At 44.5% G+C, this 19,183-nt stretch overlaps 1 protein-coding gene across 1 annotated transcript in view; it reads left to right on the plus strand.

Annotated features, from left to right (window-relative positions):
- Window positions 1–639: 639 nt before the first annotated feature.
- Window positions 640–19,183, plus strand: part of LOC139646218 (ryanodine receptor 3-like) — a gene marked incomplete at its 5' end in the record, with an annotated part of 105,574 nt that continues 87,030 nt past the window's right edge. The window contains 11 exons of the mRNA XM_071522163.1: window positions 640–759; window positions 5,598–5,702; window positions 7,838–7,858; window positions 11,361–11,375; window positions 11,799–11,873; window positions 12,174–12,252; window positions 12,646–12,758; window positions 16,154–16,253; window positions 16,794–16,887; window positions 17,134–17,208; window positions 17,913–18,069. Coding sequence (XP_071378264.1) covers window positions 640–759; window positions 5,598–5,702; window positions 7,838–7,858; window positions 11,361–11,375; window positions 11,799–11,873; window positions 12,174–12,252; window positions 12,646–12,758; window positions 16,154–16,253; window positions 16,794–16,887; window positions 17,134–17,208; window positions 17,913–18,069 — 954 coding nt within the window. The remainder of the gene's footprint in view (window positions 760–5,597; window positions 5,703–7,837; window positions 7,859–11,360; window positions 11,376–11,798; window positions 11,874–12,173; window positions 12,253–12,645; window positions 12,759–16,153; window positions 16,254–16,793; window positions 16,888–17,133; window positions 17,209–17,912; window positions 18,070–19,183) is intronic.

The following is a 19,183-nucleotide window of genomic DNA, read 5'->3' on the forward strand; positions in this document are numbered from 1 at the left end:
AACCCTAACCCTCTGCACTTTTTATCTGATTTCCTTAAAGCTTTGTGATTTTGTGAAAAGTGTATTCTGTTTAACACTAATCAACCCCAAATTTTAAGGTTTTCAAAAAGTTTCTGAGATACCCAAATGTCAACGTTTTTTGTAAAACAGCCTTGTTTTCGGATTGAGGTTTTCCAGTGGGGTTTTGAAAGGGTTCCACAAAACCAAGGGGTTGTAGAATTTTCTCAACCCATAGAGAACCATGTAATCCTTCAAGTGAGCTCATTATGAAAATCACCATAATTGGAGTTACAAGCTTTTCAAATGACAACAGCAATTTGTTAATGCAAGTCTCTGGGAAATGAAACATTTTCTCTCAACATCACATGCAAGCAATGTCCCTATAATTCCACAAGCTGCAGCAATAGCGAGAACAAGTAAAAGCCCCTTCCTACCCCAATCGCCTTATGAAAAACCCTGAACCGCTGCGTGTTTTGCCTCATCAATCTCTTCCAAAGCGAGGGAAGCTCGGAAGCGAGGAAACGAGAGCCAATGCAGATCAAAAGATCCGCGGGTCTTGTTTATTTTCGATGGGGTCAGATTGTCCGACATCTTTTGGCTCTAACCCCCCCCCCCCTCTCTCTCTCTCTCGCCTGGCAGGATGACGAGGTGGTGCTCCAGAGCGTGGCCACCATCCTGAAGGAGAACCGCAAGTTCTGCCTGTCCGCCGAGGGACTGGGAAACCGCCTGTGTTACCTGGAACCCACATCTGAGGCTAAGGTGAGGACGGCACAGTACATCCAGAGAGCTGATTGCTTCTGGAGATGCTTCAATTTTGACCTTAGCCATTCAAGCCATATGAGAAAATGTATTGATTTTTACACACTGCAATTATTTGGCCGACCCTCTTAACCCGTTTGTCTCTTTTCGTGTCGGGGGGGGGGGGGACAGCCAGCAGGTTGAGATAGGAAAGCTCATTATTATTATGATTACGAATAGAAGGTTTATCTCTTCAACAATAAGCTGGCAGAATGAGGATTTACAGGATGAGACATTCCTAGTGAGTAATTAACTCAGCTGCATCACATTTTGCCCAGTTATGCATATTGCGACAAGTGATATTGTGAAAACAGGACGCATTGTCTCATTGTTTGCATTGTTTAATCTGAGCTGAACAGTAAATAGCTGTCTGTAATCTGGAAGACAACGTTGATTATGATGAAGGGTGATAACGCAAAAAGTCGGAGCTCTGTTACCAGCTATATGCTTAGCCCGCTATCTCTTGTTTCCCCCTGTCATGTTCGTGTCTCCTCTCTTAAAATCCATTACACTGCCCAGTAATTGGATCCTCGCACAATTAAATCAGGATCCATCCTCATTCGGCCAAATGAATTCTCCCGCGCCGATAAATAGTCACGTCGCGTCAAAACGAACTCGCTTCAGACCGCGGCCCAACTTTCTCTCGCTCTCCTCGCCGGTGATTAGAGTGTAAATCTGTTTAAAGGCGGGCGAATCAAAGAGGCACTCGTGATTTATTTTGCTAGAAGCCATCTGTCCCTTTCCCCTCTCCTTTTCCCTACCTTCCTCTCACGTAATAGGGATGAATTGGAAAGTGCAGATTCTTGCCAGGTCCACGGTGCAATAACTAATTTGGGGAAAAGGACCTCAGAAGATATTGTGAAAGTGCAAATATCAGCCATAATTCATGTCACACAGGGTTGGGAATTGTGAATTTTTCCTCAGATGATGAGTAGTCAAAGTTATAGTTAAAGTAATAACATTTTCACATAAATAATGCATATGAATACATATCTCATCCTGGCTGAATGCTGTCAGTTGTCTGTTAGTAGCTGTTTTCTGTCTATTGCTCAGCTTTCTGAGACGATGTACACTCTTAAAAAAAGACATGTTGAAACAAAACAGGATTCATTGTCCTTGGAGCACATACTGGATGTACTTAAAACGTGATGAGTGTTAATAGCAACATAATTGATCTTTATTCCAAGACATTTCTGATGGGAGAGTAGCTTTGCTGCTCAGCCTCTAGGTCGATGACGTCAGCACTGCAGATGCAGGTGAGATAGATGCAGCGTCCATATGGCTGCTGTTGTTACCGTTTTATTCTTCAGCTTCACGCACTTACGCTTTACGTGTCAGACCGAACATCAGCTTTTTCACAGCCTCAATACTCTCTGACAGCATGTGCCAGCTGCTAGGGAGCCTATTATGAGCCGCGCATATCAAGCAAAGCCTGATTGAACTGGGCCAATGAACGATAAGACTGAAAGTGAAATCTCTGAGGATATTCGCCATTCCCCTCCTCGCTTAGAGGACACCTGCGGAGCTCTAGGTGGCCCGCCGTAAACGCCTCGCTCCTGACGACAGCGCCTCAGCCCTCCTCGGGTGTAAATTGCGGCTGAACGTCGGGGGGGATGACGGCTGTGGTTTTGGCACCAAGGGGAGCGACCGTCATCTGCTGGCTGATCTCAGGTGTTGACGCCTCGTTCCCCGGGCTCCGGATGAGCCTGGCTCCCTGCCTCCCCTGGTAGAGAGTCATTGGATCCAATAAAACAAATGGGCTAAGATGGAGGAAATAGAGTGGTGTTTCTGTCCCATCACCATGGTACATGGTATGTGGGATATTATGTCATTATGATGGCATCATACTCACACCACAGGTTCCCCCTATAGAGTAGATAATTAGATTTTGGAGCAGCTTGCTGCATAAATTTGCATATTAATGAGGAAAAACTTTCTTGAAACTACTATAACTCTTTAACACGTTAAAATATAGAGTTCATAATAATGCCACCCATGTGTTATGTTAAAACGGGTGTGTTGACATTTAATTATTTGGTAATTAATGCAGCTTCATTAATAACCTCATTAGCATAACTGGTTATTTTTAATATATCGTTGTGATTATGGTGGGACATTAGGCAGCTTGAGTGCCTCGTGTATTAATGTGGCGTAGTTGTAATTAACATTTAAAAAGATAGAGAATGTGAGGGAGTTATTGGGCTTTACAATACAATTGGAAGAAACTGAGCGCTAATATTTCTGTAGATACTGAATTTAGATGAAGGTCATGTTAGACATTTCTTAATTTCTTGGATCTCTTGTTTTGGAATAGCTTTCATAAGATATGTTCAGTTGCAAGTGGCATTTCTGAAGTTTAATTTTGAAGTTTAGTTTGAACTTTTTGAAGAATTCTTAAGCATTTCTACCTACTATGTTACCGTAGCGCCTCCAGCTCCCTGCAGTGTGTTAAATAAAGGAGGCATTTTAAAGGTCAGTGTGACCACCAAGAAAATCTCTCCTATTCGCAGACAGGGGAGAATGTACAGTATTTTTTTTGGCCGGCCTCAGAAGAAGTATGATAATCGGGAAATTGGAGGTGAATAATTCATGAGAGGTGTAAGTTGTACAGCAGGTTGCGAGTTATCGCTGCATAAGGTCACACTGGGTCCTGTCACATTGTGGCCTCTTGCAGGAAAACTGAAATATTTGGCTGACCCTCATCTCAATTTTTAGAATAGATAACTAGTTTTCAGGGTTGGGAGTGTGTTATTTACTTGGGCTTGGAGTTTTCTTATGTGGGAACTTCTTATCCTGGCGTAAGTTCATTCTGTAGCGGAAATAGAATAGAAATAAAGTGATGAAATAAATGAAATTGAGTGATGAATATCTGGATGGTGATAAAGACATCTCGTTATTCTTACCTCCGAGTAGTGGACACACACACGCACGCACACACACACACACACACACACGTACAGTGGTGTCGGAGGATCCCGTGCGTGTTTGTGTTGAGTTACAGAGTGTCATCCTCATTATCACCCAGCAGCGCCCCCCCCCCCCCCCCCCATCCGCTCCCATTTCTCACTCCGCAGAGGTCAGGGGTCGGTCGGCCGTGTTACCGAGTCAGGGTGGGCACCCGGCGCCTTAAATCACTCCCCCCCCCCCCCCCCCCCCCCGTCCTCCGCCTCCGTTAAGTGGAGATGCATAATAGTGCAGATGAAGGGAAATGGGCCACTTGTGCTGCGGCGGCAGTGCGCACTCGAGCCAAATGTAAGGACGAGGCGTTAACTGTGAAAGTCAACAACAGCAGCTTTGTCGCAAAGTGCTTTCCAGCATCACAACGGACATAAATAGAGATTAAAAAAAGACAGAACAAACACATCACAGATTTCAAGGTGTGAGGTCAGGGACACGAAGGGTTTGGAATGCTAAATGGAAGTTGCAGCTCTCATAATTTGGTTGCTTATGTGTTGTTATTTATAAGTCATGTCAGCAGCTGACGCATAATGTTTATCAACAGTGCCATCTAGCACATCAAGAGGTAAATTCATTTTTAATGCTTTGACGAGCAGGTGAATTTAAAGCAGAACAGGTCCTACTTTCAAGTACACTATGTATTTTTTTCAGTCTGCAGTATCTTGCATTGGGGTGAAGTTCGGTCGCCTTTATTCTGCATACGGCTCCAGGATGGGTTGCGCTGAAAGTTTAAGGGCAAAGATAGAGGGATGAATAAGGAGAAGTTTGCGGAAAGCGGAAGACAGATCTGAGGCCAGTTATAGCAGAGAAGCCACACTGCGCAGCTCTTTGGCTCGAGGAATAAGCCCCATAGCCAAACCAAATTGTCGGTCATTGCAAACCGCAGCGCTCCACACCTTTGGACAGATGCTCAAAATTACCCCCCCCCCCCCCTTCATCCCAAGCCAGCCATCAGCAAAACACCGACATGGCAAAGAAGTTCCAAGTCATCGCAATTATTTATGGCCGCCATTCCTCACTGAGCAGTTTAATGATTTCAGTCGGTCTCTTGTCTCAGATCGGTGCCTGCAATTAATTTCGCGACCGCGTTAATCACTGTTTTTACAAGACTTTGTGAATATGTGACTGTATAGATAAAATGTTACATGCGTGTGTGTGTGTGTGTGTGTGTGTGTGTGTCAGTCCTTGAAGTTAATCAGTATGATTCCACAGCACCGTATTATTTCTGGTTATTAAGCCTTTTCAGTTTCACTTCTTTGACTCTCCGCCTGAAGGTATTCAGAATAGAAAAGAATAAATCAGCATGTGTATGTGTAGCGTCACTATCAGCAAAATACTCATTGAGAGTAACATGATAACAGATCCCAATGCAGAAATGACTGAAATGGCAGCCTGCATCATCATTGAAATCCTGTGTAAATATAGCACCAAATATTTTTCTGATATCAGTTCAATACGGATTCCAAAGCTGTTTTAATATGATTTTTGTTTTTTTTACCACCTCCTGCACGTTGTTTGCTGGGATGCTGCTTGTGTCTTAAACATTTCCAGCTTCAACTAGCAGCATAAAGCGTCCTAGGATGTTGAAAAATGTCTCATTTATAAAACACTCAAGACACTCAAACAACCAGGAGGTCACAGGGGGCAAAAAACACAGTCAAGGTATTGCAAGTGGAATAAACTCTGCTCTGGGCACATTGTTTTTCATACCCCAGAGAGGAGTGTGTCTTTGCTTAAAGCAGCTTGTCATTGCCTCTGCAACTGATGTTTCTTCCCCTCCGTCCCTTCGTCCTCTTCTCCTCCCCCCCTCCCTCCTTCCCTTCCTTCCCTCCGCCCTGCAGTATGTTCCTCCAGACCTGTGCATTTGTAACTTTGTCTTGGAGCAGTCCCTGTCAGTGCGGGCCCTGCAGGAGATGCTGGCTAACACTGGGCAGAACAGCGAGGGGGTGAGTATTGTCCACCAGACACACACACACACACACACACACACTTGCATACACACACGCATACATAAACAACTCTGCGGTCTTCAAGGAGCGCTCTGCTACAAAATGCCCTTGTCATATTTCTACCTTAGTTGAGGGTGAAACAGTTTTGTACAGTAGGAGTTACAGTTAAAGATTCTATATTACTCAGTTTCCATGATTTTGTTTTCACATCTACTATGGCCTCAGATAAGAATCAGTTCTTCTTTAGCTAAAAGGGTATTTATTGAATGAACTTGAAGATTAAGTTAAAATACTGGACCCTGATTGGCCGACAACCTCTAATTCAGTTGAGGTAAACCTGCTGAGTAGAGGCTTTCCAGTTCAAATGCTGCAAACTGGCCTTACTGGAAGGATTTCAGTGATTCTTTAGTGAGGGGAGCCAATCAGGATCGAGTCTAGTTGTGGTGTGTTCACTGGAGTTCGTCTGAAACTGCCTGGAAAAAAGGATGGATTTTTGAAAATGCAATAACTTAAAATGTAACCACTAAAATATAATCAAGTTTTAACAACGTCTTCATTCAACATCTTTAATTATATATGTGTATAAATAGAGGATAATAGGGCCTCTTTAAGTAGTGAGTTTGATAAGTGAATATGTGATGTGTATCAGAGATTGAGTTAGATCAATAAGTCACCTCGGGCTTTAGATCAAGTCGTCAGGCCACAGTTGGCAATACTCTGAGCTACTACAACACCGAGAATTGTAATTGAATCCAGAATAGAAGCTGTCTCTTTTCATTCTCTGTAACACGTTCCTGTTTTGCAAAAAAAAAAAGAGATCAGAAAGCTCCAATAATGAAAGGCCGCCGGGCGTCACGGAGAGGAGGGAAATGATCTGTGAGTGCTTTCCACCTCCACACACATCCACATCCGCATCCACAGACCCCCCCCCCCGCCCCCCCTCGCCCTCCACTCACTTGATTTACACGTTAACAGCGGACGGCATCTCTCCTCCCCTTGCCTCCCGGCTCCGCTCCGGCTCGGTCGGCATGTTTATTAGAGCAGGTAAGTAATCTTTGATCAGGCTGACGCTCCGGAGCGCCGCGAGGGTGTCATCGGGCGGCGGGGGGGGGGGGGGGCGAAGCACCTCCGCGGGCTGCGGTGTGGTCTGTAAACCCCTGTCAGGTGTCCCATGTCCGCTCATGCTGCTGCACACTCTAACGCAATCACCTCATGTGTCATTTAATCTCATCAACCAGTCCGACGCTCTCAGCCGTAGACCCAGAGTGCGGTTTGACGAGAGTCGGATGGCACCGCCCTTGTTTACATGAAATATGAAATGCATCCTCCTAATATGTCTTGGGGAAAAATGAAGAGAAAACAGTGCTTAAGCTCCCCAACGGCCCCCTTGTTAAATTTGAACAAATGAACCACTGCATACAGCCTAGTAGCCTAGACCCAAGTTGCTTGTTTGTGGCGGTGGTTTCGTTCATCACTGGCCCTACTGGATCCACGTGGTCTGTGTTGACTTCCTTTATTGATGTGATGAAGACTCTCTGTCTCGCCTCTAGACCCAAGACTAAAAGTTGATGATGCTTTTGCCATCAGGGCTCCTAAACCGTGGACCACTGGTATCCTAGGAACAGAGATGACAAGCTATAGTGGCATGAATCATTGTGCGGTACAGATGTAGCTATTGTAGAATCCCCACTCTTATAATGCTACACCTGCAAAATGAATCCCACAGTACTAATGCAGGATATAGCAGCGTCGGGAGGCTGCTACTCTGGCTGCCACTGTACCTCCACGCACAATATAGAGTTCTGACACAGACAGCTCTTCAATTGTCTTATTTCAGAAGTGTACACCTTAGATCCTCTCCATTGGAGACTCAGCCCTGGTATTGTTATTAGCCTGGGTAGCAGATTTGTATTGTGCTCAACAGTGCAACATTGTTGGCTGGCCTCATTTGGCAAGACAACATGATGTTGGCTAGAATACAAACACTCTGGTAGCTAGGCTAATAAATCATCCCCACCGCCCCTCCTTTCCACAACAAAGGCCCATTTCTCTCAATGCTTGCTCTCAGACTCTGTAATTGACTGCCATACATCCAAATAACACTCTTTTCATTTGTATTTGTGTGTTACTAGAGTGCTGACCTTGAGCAATGGGTAGGTCCATCAATTCATTCATCCATCATTTTGTCGGTGTGCATGACAGCTCTACTGACCCAACGAAAGGTTTCAACTTTCGTCACTTTCACTTCAAAGTGTTGCCTATTTCTTGACTGTCATAAGAGTCTCATTTACAGCTTACATAGGTTGTAGGGAGAGATTGAGCAAATGGAAGTAAAAGGGCACATTTAGTTCCTTTTTAGTGTGGATTTACTTGAATATGGCGTCCATAAAGTCACAGCTGCCTGCCTCCCGCTGAAGAGTAAATTAAGCATTCACCTAACCGTTGCTGAGAGCGTTCTCTGTCTCTCCGCCAGTCTGCAGACAATCGCTCAGCTTGTCACAGGCTGACGCCGAACTTTGCCTCTGAACTCTAATTTATGGCAATCTTGAAATAGACATCCTTTGGTGCTGTCACCTTGTGCACATGACTCAGATGTTTTGCCTGGCCTCTTTCAAGACAACTTTGTGTGCAAGTGTGCAAACATTTTGAGTGAAAGTGTCCGCTTTCTCGTTTGCTTAAGCCATTTAGTCATCCTTTTTGCTATTAATGCAATAAAATGCAAGCCTTAGTACATAGCTAACAAAATATTGTAGGGCTGACAAAAAAGAAATTCACAAATCTCTGTAAAAGTTTTATTTATTTATTTATTTCATGTAATAGTTTGCTTTCCAAGGGAAGTAATGAGCTCTCATAATTTCTCTCGTTGAATGAAAGGATCTGAAAACCCACACGTTGGTTGAAAAACTCACTTTGTTGTTGTTGGTGTGTGTTGCTCTGTTCTCTCTTGGTTTGATCTCTAACATCAATGAATTTCAAGGGTATCAACACGAGGAAATGTCCTGGAATCAGTCTTGATTTCAGAGCGTTCACGCAAGCCACTGTGTTGAGCAAAACTGCTGTGGCTCCTCATACAGCACTTGCAGCTCAATAGACTGACAACACACTCCACTTTCATCTGTTTTTTACTTTCCCCCCTGTGGTTTCCATTTTTCGAGGGAGATGGCTGGAGTGGTGTTATGTTTTTTTTTTCTCCCCAACTCTCCCATATTACACATGTTACCAATTACACATCACATTTTGATGGAGTTACAAAGCAAATGTAAAGCAAACGGAGCATGATCTCTGTCTCATTATCGGGATGATTTGAAGGACGTGGGGTGGGCAATATGCACATGAGAATCCATATATCAGATGGTACTTAGCTAATGAGTCTGGCGTGGACCTCCCGCTCTCCTCCCCGGCCTTGAAAAATTGATTACTGGGCTATTTCCCATGCTGTTCTGTATAAGATTAGCTTAGGTATTGATATGAAGTGAACTTAGTCACGGTTTGGCTAGCTTTGTCAGGCTCTGGCACGGAGAATGCAGGTGCTGCTTCATTCTCGTAAAGCCAAGCTGGCAAGAGACTGTTAAAGGAATATACCATGTTTTTGGGAGATTGTCCCTTTGGTCAACTTGCCTGTTAAGTGATGAGAACATAAATCATCCATGTGTCTTCAGTAGATCATTGGCTCTGGTGCTCCATGCTAACACTTTAGCATACACCATGTTGAGTGACAGTAGGCTCCATGTTAACACTTTAGCATACACCATGTTGAGTGACAGTAGGCTCCATGCTAACACTTTAGCATACACCATGTTGAGTGACAGTAGGCTCCAGGCTAACACTTAAAAATACACCATGTTGAGTGACAGTAGGCTCCATGCTAACACTTTAGCATACACCATGTTGAGTGACAGTAGGCTCCATGCTAACACTTTAGCATACACTATGTTGAGTGACAGTAGGCTCCATGCTAACACTTTAGCATACACTATGTTAGTAGGTGACTAGCATTATCTCATAAGTGAAAAAATAAGAACTAGTAGCAGCTCTAAAGCTAAAGTCTTGGCAGTGTTTGTAGGAGATTAGTAAAATTTACATGAATATATAATACAGAAACTATATACTGTTTGGAACTACTAGCAAGTACTTTCCCTGTCAGAATGTTTCTATTCCTTAAAGTCTTGGAGTGTCTTGTTTCCATAGGAAGTGAGGGTGGTTCCAAAAATAAACCAGATATATTTCATTTTTAGAACGTATGAATCTACAAGCCATATTATAAAAACACTAACACTAACTTTTTATTACTATAAAGGCCAGTCCTCTCACAGAGACAATGCTAGTCGCCTACTATCAGCCAAGTGTTAGTATGGAGCACCAGAGCCAATGATCTACTAGGGACACATGGATGATTTGGTGTCTATGTTCTCATCACTTAACAGGTCGGTTGATTGACAGAACAATCTCTTGGAGTATTTCTTGAAGACACAACTTCCGCCCCACCTCCTCCCCTAACACACACGCATACATGCAAACACATGCACACAAACTCAAATTCTCTGTAATTCTCTCTTTCTCTTTCTCTCTCTCTCTCTCTCTAACACACAATCACACACACACTCCCAGTACCAAGCTGTGCTCTAGGATACAGTAATTTTACAGTGGGAGGGGCGCTACCACCAAACCAAAGGTCACAGTTCCTGGCAATGATGTGTCAGCACGACAGCAAGCCTGAAATACAGCGCCCCCCCTCCTCTTCTCTTTTCCTCTCCCTCTTTCTTTCTCCCCACCCTCCACCACTCCCAGCTGTTGCGGGATACTCTTCCCATTTTTTCCTTTTGATCGAACCTCCGTTTCCATTTGCGTCTGTCTTCCACAAGCCAGCTGGGAGAGAATTGGTAGCGAGGGGGGGGCAGATTAGCTCGGGGTCATATTCAGGGGAGAGTCGGGAGTTCCCTTTAGGTCAGCTTAAACGCGACCACAGATTTGAAACGCACAAATTAACGCTGACAACTGGACAAGAAAGAAGATAGCCCCCATGGTATTGCTTGTTGGATAAACACTGCAGTGTCGCCTCACAGCGAGAAAGACCTGGGTTTGTTCCCGGTCCTGTCTGGAGATTGGAGGTTGTTTGCAGGTGGATTGGACACTCTAAATTACCCATAGGTTTTGACTAGGAGTGTCTGCCTATCAGTGTTAGCCCTGTGATGCATTTTCACCCAGTGTATTGTGGGATAGGCTCCAGTTCCTCTGTGACACAGGAGGATTAAGCGGGTAGAGACAATGAAACAATGACTGAATGAATAAGCACTAGGCCCACAGTATCTGGTGTATAGGAGTGTTGGGGTAAATTGTCTTTCATTTCACTTTCAATTCAAATTGTATACTGCAATTCATATGATGACACAACCTTAAATTGTCAATAACGTCTCCACAGATTGGATATTAGAACGTATATATGGCAGTTTTTTGAGTTTTAACACTTGCCAAACTAACACCAACACTGCTCCATAGGCTTACCCTGTCCTGTAGTGTTTATCCAATACCATGTATGCAGTCTTACTCCTTGTTGATTTGAAGAAATCCATCAAGTTTGTGCTATTACTGAATAGAAAGACCTCGATTTAGATTTCACTGCTCATGGTATCTTGTCTTTTTTCCCCATGCCTCTAGAGGTTGATAAAAAAGGTAAGTAAGAATCTTTTTTCACCTCACTGCAGGGGGAAAATCTTGACCCCCTCTCTTGTTTTTTTGCTCCACTTTTTCTCCACATTTCCTCAGCCGTGGTACTACATCGAAATTATTCTTGTTCGTCAGCGGAATGGGAAAGCTGTCTTGACGGGTGTGGTACCTGTTTGCGTTTGTTGGTTTGTTTGACGGTGTGGAATTTTGTTTGTTTCCATCCCTGTTTGTCTGTTGTCCGGTTGCACTTGGGATAAGGGTCAGAAGTGGAAAATGCTTTATTAGATTATTGAGAAAATAAAATCCTGTACAGTCTCTCCACACGGGGCCAAAATGGGGCCAGAAAAAGACAAAACTCAGAGGATTGAGATAAATCCCAATACAGTCTTACCTACATATGATTTGCGTTTCCCGTTTACTTCCTGGCAGGCGGGACAGGGGGGCGGACACCGGACCCTGCTCTACGGTCACGCCATCCTCCTGCGCCACTCCTTCAGCGGTATGGTGAGTATCAACAGTACCTCATTTGTATATAACAGTATATAATTTCATATCATGGGTGACACATGCTGAAATTACCTTGAAAGTACCAAATCATATATTTTATATTTGGCATATGGTAATACAAAGTGATTTAGAGGGTTAGGTTGTTATGAACAGGCAACATTTGAGGCAGTGTAGATGGAGAATATTGCTTTGAATGAATATAAGGGTTGTCCATCCATTTAGATTCTAGTGTAAGCTAAAAGTAAAAGCACAGAAACTTGTCTGACATAACGATGATTCATATTTCGCTCTTACCAGTACCTGACCTGTTTGAAGACATCAAGGTCTCTTACGGACAAGCTGTCTTTTGATGTCGGACTCCAAGAGGATTCAATAGGTACAGTATGACGAACCAGGCCCTCCCGGAGTTTTTTACTGCTTCTAATTGGACTCAGTCCTCCTGAATAGCCGTCTCAGGTCAGCCTGACCCGACGGAATCAATAGCCTCGGGAGGAATAACTGCATGTGTGCTGCATCCGGCAGTGCTACTGTATAGCGGGTGACATTTGAACTAGAAAAAGATTTGTATCAAATAGAAGTAGTGCTTCCACTGCTGCTTCAAGACTGACTTCCACAGACCGTGGCTATTTTTATGCTTTGTGCCACTCAGAATAGAGACGGACAGTTTGTCAACATGGAGTTAGGACTAGTTAAAATGGCACCAGGCTATAGACCTGCTCAAATGCAATCATGGTTAATCAATGGCTTTTGTGTGTGTGTGTGTGTGTAGGAGAGGCCTGCTGGTGGACCATCCACCCTGCGTCCAAGCAGAGGTCCGAGGGAGAGAAAGTACGCATCGGAGACGACCTGATCCTAGTCAGCGTGTCCACGGAGAGATACCTGGTAAGTCGTGTCCAATGGTCCGATAACCCCACTCACTATCAAACTGATTGAGGCGAAAATTAGAAAGTAAAAGGCCTGCCAAACGAGTCATTTTGTTCCCAAACGTAACCTGACGCTTCCTAAAATTTTATGCCAGCCGGGTTAGTGTCCATTAACAAACAGACCGTGCAGGTCCAGCGCAAAGAAATTAAGACACTCCTTTGGCTGGAAAGTTTTATGATTTGTGAGATTATGCTAATGTTATTCAGCTTCAAATAAATACTGTCGCACTTGCTAAATGACGTTTATGTACAATATCGTATTTAACTTTATGTTCAATCGTTACAAGGTCAGACACACGTACCGCCAGGTTTATTTATAGTTGTTTCATCTGTGGCTTGCTATTCCAAAGTTCCTGGTGAACGGCTTGCTGAAAACACCTCAAGTCATTTGACGCATTCTGATTTAGATGCCAATAAGCAAAGTACATCTATCAAGGCGGCTCTTCTTGAAAAAAGTAGTGGGATGCTGGCACACTATCAGATTGTTTTGGCAGAGAATCTCCCAAAGCGCACACTCACCTGTATGATTGCCTACAGCTTACATCCTCCATCAGTGGCCAATCACATACTCGCGTTCCTATCCTCTATGTCCCTCCCTTCGCTGCGACATCATCGGAGACACAGCGGGGAATCAGACTTGCCATCAGACGCCGGAGTAATGCTGCGGTTGTCAAAAGGTGACAGGTTGATTGCTGCGGAAACAGACGAGTCTCATTCCATCAGCAGGCCTCCACTCAGTCTCTCTCACCTCCGGATAAAGAGCGTTTCTCATGAATATTTGGGTAGTTTTCTCGTACTTTTGGTGCAGCCCGTTTTTTTTTTTCAGGCAGTCTGGGAGCATCAGATCCAGTCTTGTTGTTTTCGTCGCGGATCGCACCCCGTATCGTTTCTCATTTCTCTATGTCTGGCTCTCTTGTCAGATCTCACTTTGTTCAAATTTGCTCCGCTGTTCTCTTTTTTTGGGGGGCTTATTTATTCCTCTGCCAAGCGTTCGCGTGTCAGAGCCGAATCGTCTGCGTCGGGACCTCGGCGGGGGGGGGGGGGGGGAGGGGGCGGGATGGTAGAAAAGGCCAAATGCAAAGAGGGATGGGTGTTTTGCAGAGATTATGCGCCCCACTGATCCCCTCTGAGCGGAGTTATCCACTTCGGTTCGCTGTCTGTCTCGAACGCCACTTCGAAAACTTTCATAGCCCTTGGATGCAGGTCTCGCTCCAGCCAACTTTAGACTGACAAGGCAATTCAGAAGAAAAGGGAGAACTTGAAACTGCTATCTGTAATGGAAATCTGATTACCGGTAAAGCCCTCCTGCTCTGTTTTTTTTTTTTTTTTTTCGTGATTATTTTTATGGAGGGCATCTATCTGGCTGATGAGCTTACAGTTAATTTGCTCTCCCTTATGCAGAAGTATACCGCCGACCTTAATTAACTTACTGGGTAGAGAGAGAGAGAGAGAGAGGAGAGAGATTGCAATAGAGAGGCAGAGAGAGAAAGACATGGCAAAAGGGAGGGACAGAGAGACGTGCCGAGCATAGAACAGAGAATAGAGAGCAGCGCTGGCTTCTGGCGTCTGCCCCGGCCCTTTAGGGAGGGAAATCTGCAATTAAAGCAAAGCTGGTGCGCCGCCAGACTTTCATCTCCTCCGATGGGAAATCTTCACCTGATTCGGCCCGACAGAAACCCCCTCTATTGAAGAACGGGACGTGGCAGAAATTCAGACGCACGCAATCAGCGCTCCATTACCGTGAACAATCATGGTGGTCTATGACACAGTCTGTTTTTTTTTTTTTAGGGAGGTAGGAGGCGTTTTGTTGCTTTGTTGTCTCGTCCAGATGGATTGGATTCTCTGTCAGCAGTTTTCCCCGCGCTCTGTGGGCTCGCCGACTGGTCCAAGTTGGCGGCTTCACCTCGAGGTGCTACAAACATCAGCAAGGAAGGCATGAGTCATGGTAGAATTTAAAGGTCCCATATGGTGTAAAACAGGATTCCCCTTGCCGATGTGATTATAAAGGAGTTGGATGGTCTATGTAAACATGGTGAAAGTATCAAAACGCACGGTCGCCAACTAAATCCGCACAATCCATATTAGAAAAACGAGCCTTTTGGACTTCCGTAACTTTGTGGCGTCACAAAGGTTCGCTCATTATCATTTTTGTAAGAAATAATAGACTAACAAAGTGTTTTTTTCAAAGCGGTTGAGCGTTTGTCATTGTTTTTTACCGGAGAGTTTTCCCTACCTGTAGCTGCCGGGCCGCGGTGTCTCACGTTTCACTCTTGAAACAGTTAGCCAATCGGAACAGAGGGGTCGTTAATATTAATGAGTCTTAAAGACACGGTGACAGAAACAGCCTGTTCTTGTTAAGGCTCAGATAGATGCTGGAAAATGAACGTGTAAAAATGGATTGAGAGTGAAAGTGGAGAATATGGGACCTTTAAAGCAATGAAATCGTATGAGAGAGGCCTAATGCTGGAGAACAAATGATATCAGGGGTGAGACATTGGGGCCCTGAGGAAAAAAGGAAAAAATCTCTAGATATACACTTCCCATCTGGCTATGTGCAGAGTACATCCAGTGTAATGGTAAATAAAAAGTTGCAGTAAGTCGGTGATCATCATGACTTCTAAGGGAAGTCGGGGAATCTTCCCTTAGAAGTCCCCATCTTTCTTAGATAGGCTTGATACTATTTAATATGATGTATACTATACTATAAACTCTATTCTGTAAATATAAAGGTGAGTAAATTACCCTCCACTGCTCACCTGTTACCATTGTAATCAGTCTCTCTACTATTTTACAGTCTGTTTACAGTCTGTGTTCGAGCCGATAGCTAACATCATGACAGGCTACAAAATAGACGTTTACATTTGGTTCAACAGTGATCTAAAAGTGCGCCGTTTTATTGAGATTCAGAGACAGGGAACAGCATGTACCACATTTGCAGGCTTTTCCCACCTCCTGCTGCTCCGATATAGTTGGAGGCTAGGATCGTTCCGAGCCTCCGCTGTCTCTCCACCACCTCTGCTTGTAGGGAACATGGGAGCCCCTCCAAGTGTTTTCTGCTGGAAGGCATTATTGTATTCGCTGGACATGGCTGCATAGTGTAGCCCGCAGCCGTACAGCGGCGGGCCGGCAGCACCGCGGAGAACGACACAAAACTGTTTTAATCTCTTTTCAAATCCCCACGCTGTTTCTTTATTCCCTCTTCCATGCGGTATTGCTGAAGCTCGATGTTTGTGTGTGTCTCACTTTCTCTCTCTCTCTCACACACACACACACACACACACACAGTCCAGCTGTACTGAGCATCCCCATCCCTCTGTGTAAAGCCCCGAGTAACCTGCCGCTCCTCTCTTGCAGCACCTCTCCATCTCCAACGGCAACATCCAGGTGGACGCCTCCTTCATGCAGACGCTGTGGAACGTCCAGCCTACCTGCTCCGCCAGCAACATGGCTGTAGGCAAGTCCACAGCAACAAGCATCAACAGCAGCAACCACTGACTGACTTGGAACCAGACTTCATGCCCCTTCCCCTTCCTTATTCTCTCTCTTTGTCGAGGATATTTTAAGTCATGTTTTCAGATGCTTTTTTTTTATGTCTCGTCGTCTTCTGGATGCCGCCTTACACCCAGAGGCCATGAAAAGAAAGCCATCTGATTTTAAATCTGAATCTGAACAACGGTCCGGTTCGATGCGCATGATAGAGAACCCAAATTAGAGTGTTTTGCAGAAAAGAAGAACGGCCGCGAAGAATAGAAAAAGCAGAGTAAGTCGGGCAAGGAACATCACAGCTCCTAGCAAGAGTTTTTGATTTTTTTGGTCTATGAAGTCGCATTTGCATATCAGCGCTTTTGCTGTATGGTTGCTTTCTGGGAATCAGAGCGGCAGAGAAAACATAAATCATGCACATCAGTAGATACAGAGAGAGAATTTACACATGATCAAAGGGGAAAATGAATGAAAAGTCAGGTGTCTGATTGTTTTTTGTTTTTTTTATCAGGGTTTCTGCTTGGTGGGCACGTGATGCGTCTTTGCCACGGTCACGATGAGAGCTTGACCATCCCCGGAGCAGAGAAGAACGAGGAGGAGCAGAGGTTAGTCGCTCGCTAACTCAGCCCAGTACAATCCATTTCCAAGTGGTCTTGTGACTGGGAAATCCCTGGTTCAAATCCCTGCAGTGTCTGGGAAAATGTTGTTGGGGGGTGATGGATGAGAAAAGCTTTTCCGATTTCATTTTCGAGCTTATCGCCAGTAGCAGAAACTCTTCATGTTATTTTACCCCCACTGTGGCTTAAAAGACATGATAGAGCTCCCTCTCTTTCCTCTTTTGTGCTTCCCAGGATAGTCAACTACGAGGCGGGTAAGGGAGCGTCAAGGGCCCGCTCACTTTGGAGACTGGAGCCTCTCAGGATCAGGTGAGATCAGACCCAAATGCACACACACACACACACACACACACAGAGTAAATAAAATAACATACATGTAGGTGTTATCTTACTTGAGTTGGGTCTCTTCATGGAGGATAAAGGTAGTGCTGCACTTTGTGTGATAGAAACGGACGTCACACCTACTGTAGGTTATATATAAGCTTCCCCTCCTCCTCTTCTGAGTTGTCACAGCCAATTAGGCGGCTGAGTCCTCCAGTCAGAAGGTGAGGCTCTGTTTACATTCTCTTTCAATCTATCTCTCTCTCTCTCTCTCTCCCCCTCTCTCTCTCTCTCTCTGCCCTCTTAAAGTTTCTTTAGCTGGCCACCCACGCAATTCCTCCTCCAGTCACGTCTCCTGGTATAGCTCTCACAGGGACTGACTGTCAGACTTTGCACACTTTGAAATGTCACAGGTGCTTCTATTAAGTTTCATGTTCCTGGTTTCAACTCGGAGAGCAGATTTGAACACTGACTTGCACATTGCATCATCCATTCGCAGCAACCTAAAGCCCCATTGCTGGTAAAGAAAACAAAACATTTTAGTTACCTGTTTCTCAGATGACATGCACTTGCCACTTGCAGATGGGAGGTTTAGTTCTATAAACACTTCTCAGAGGCAAAGTGACTCTGGAGGTAGAAACGATCTCATTGGTTGAGCTGAACATATTTGTGACCCCTGTTCTCTGGTTTAGCTGGAGCGGTAGCCACATCCGTTGGGGCCAGGCCTTCCGACTACGCCACCTCTCTACCGGCTACTACCTGGCCCTGACCGAGGACCGCGGACTGGTCCTGCAGGAAAGAGAGAAGTCCGACACCAAGTCCACCGCCTTCTGCTTCAGGCCCTCCAAGGTCAGCGCCTTAGTTTCATTTTTTAGAATTGGTTCATAATGCTTGCTACTAGCCTGCACAATGTATTTTGATGGAAGAAGATTGTGGGAATAACTGTCAAACCAATTCTTAAAATTGAAATATTATTGAATTAATTGCTGCTTTGGTGTATTATATGCATGCATTATATTATATGCGTTAAAGTGTCTTCTAAGAATTTGTAAAAGGTCTTAAGGAATGTCCAAGGTGTGCACATTTACTGATAAATTTCAACACAGCTGCATGAGAAGAGAATGATAATCTTTTAGCTTTCAGTGCTCTGTGCTCTGTGGTAATACTCATCACCATGACAACGCTACCAATTTTCTGACAGCCACCCTAAGTGTACCGGCCAAATGACTATTCAAGTTGACACAGTATGCTGGCATGAATGTTAATACGACCAGAAGTGTCTCTCGTCTCCATTGTGTCACAGCACTCATTTTGAGTTCTATACTTTCGCAACTAGCGCCGAGGTGCCCTTTGGCACCCCATCTGCACCCTCCCTCAGGGTGCTGATGTAAATAAGAAAATGTTCTTAGACGCCTCATTAAGCAAGAGTCAAAATATCTTCCCTGGACTGCCTCATGAAAGACTCCTGAGACAGGTCTGTAAGCTCTTAACGAGCTCCCGGCCAGCAGCAACATATTGACCTTTTCACAGCCACTGATTAGACAGCGCTGTAAATGTTGCAGCAAACATTCCTGTTGTCCACCGGCCATTTTTAATTAGGATGTCAAGGGACATTTATCATGACGCCTCGGCGGTTTTATAAATATTTCATTGCCGTATCTATATCCTCACTTCATGTTCCTCCACTTCCTTTTGCTCATTTCCTCTCTCTTACCCTAACATGTTTCCTTTCTCATTTTCGCTCTCTCTCACTCTCTCTAGGGTTCTTCCATTTTAATAGCATGCTCTCCAAAAATACATTCCCGCTGCCAAAAATACATCTGAAGAAGGAGCACATGGGTAACTTGAAATTTGAAAGTGGTGATAGGTATTAATTATTTTCAAAGAGATCTTTTCTTTTGTTTTTTCAGTTTAGAAGCGCACGCTCCTTTGGGAAAACTCTTTTTACTTCCTCCCTCCGCTG

This window comes from Centroberyx affinis, unplaced genomic scaffold (genome assembly GCF_046629955.1).
Source record: "Centroberyx affinis isolate AG114_WGS23_722 - 3 ecotype Tasmania unplaced genomic scaffold, CSIRO-AGI_Caff_v1 ptg000963l_1, whole genome shotgun sequence".
Taxonomy (NCBI): Eukaryota; Metazoa; Chordata; class Actinopteri; order Beryciformes; family Berycidae; genus Centroberyx; species Centroberyx affinis.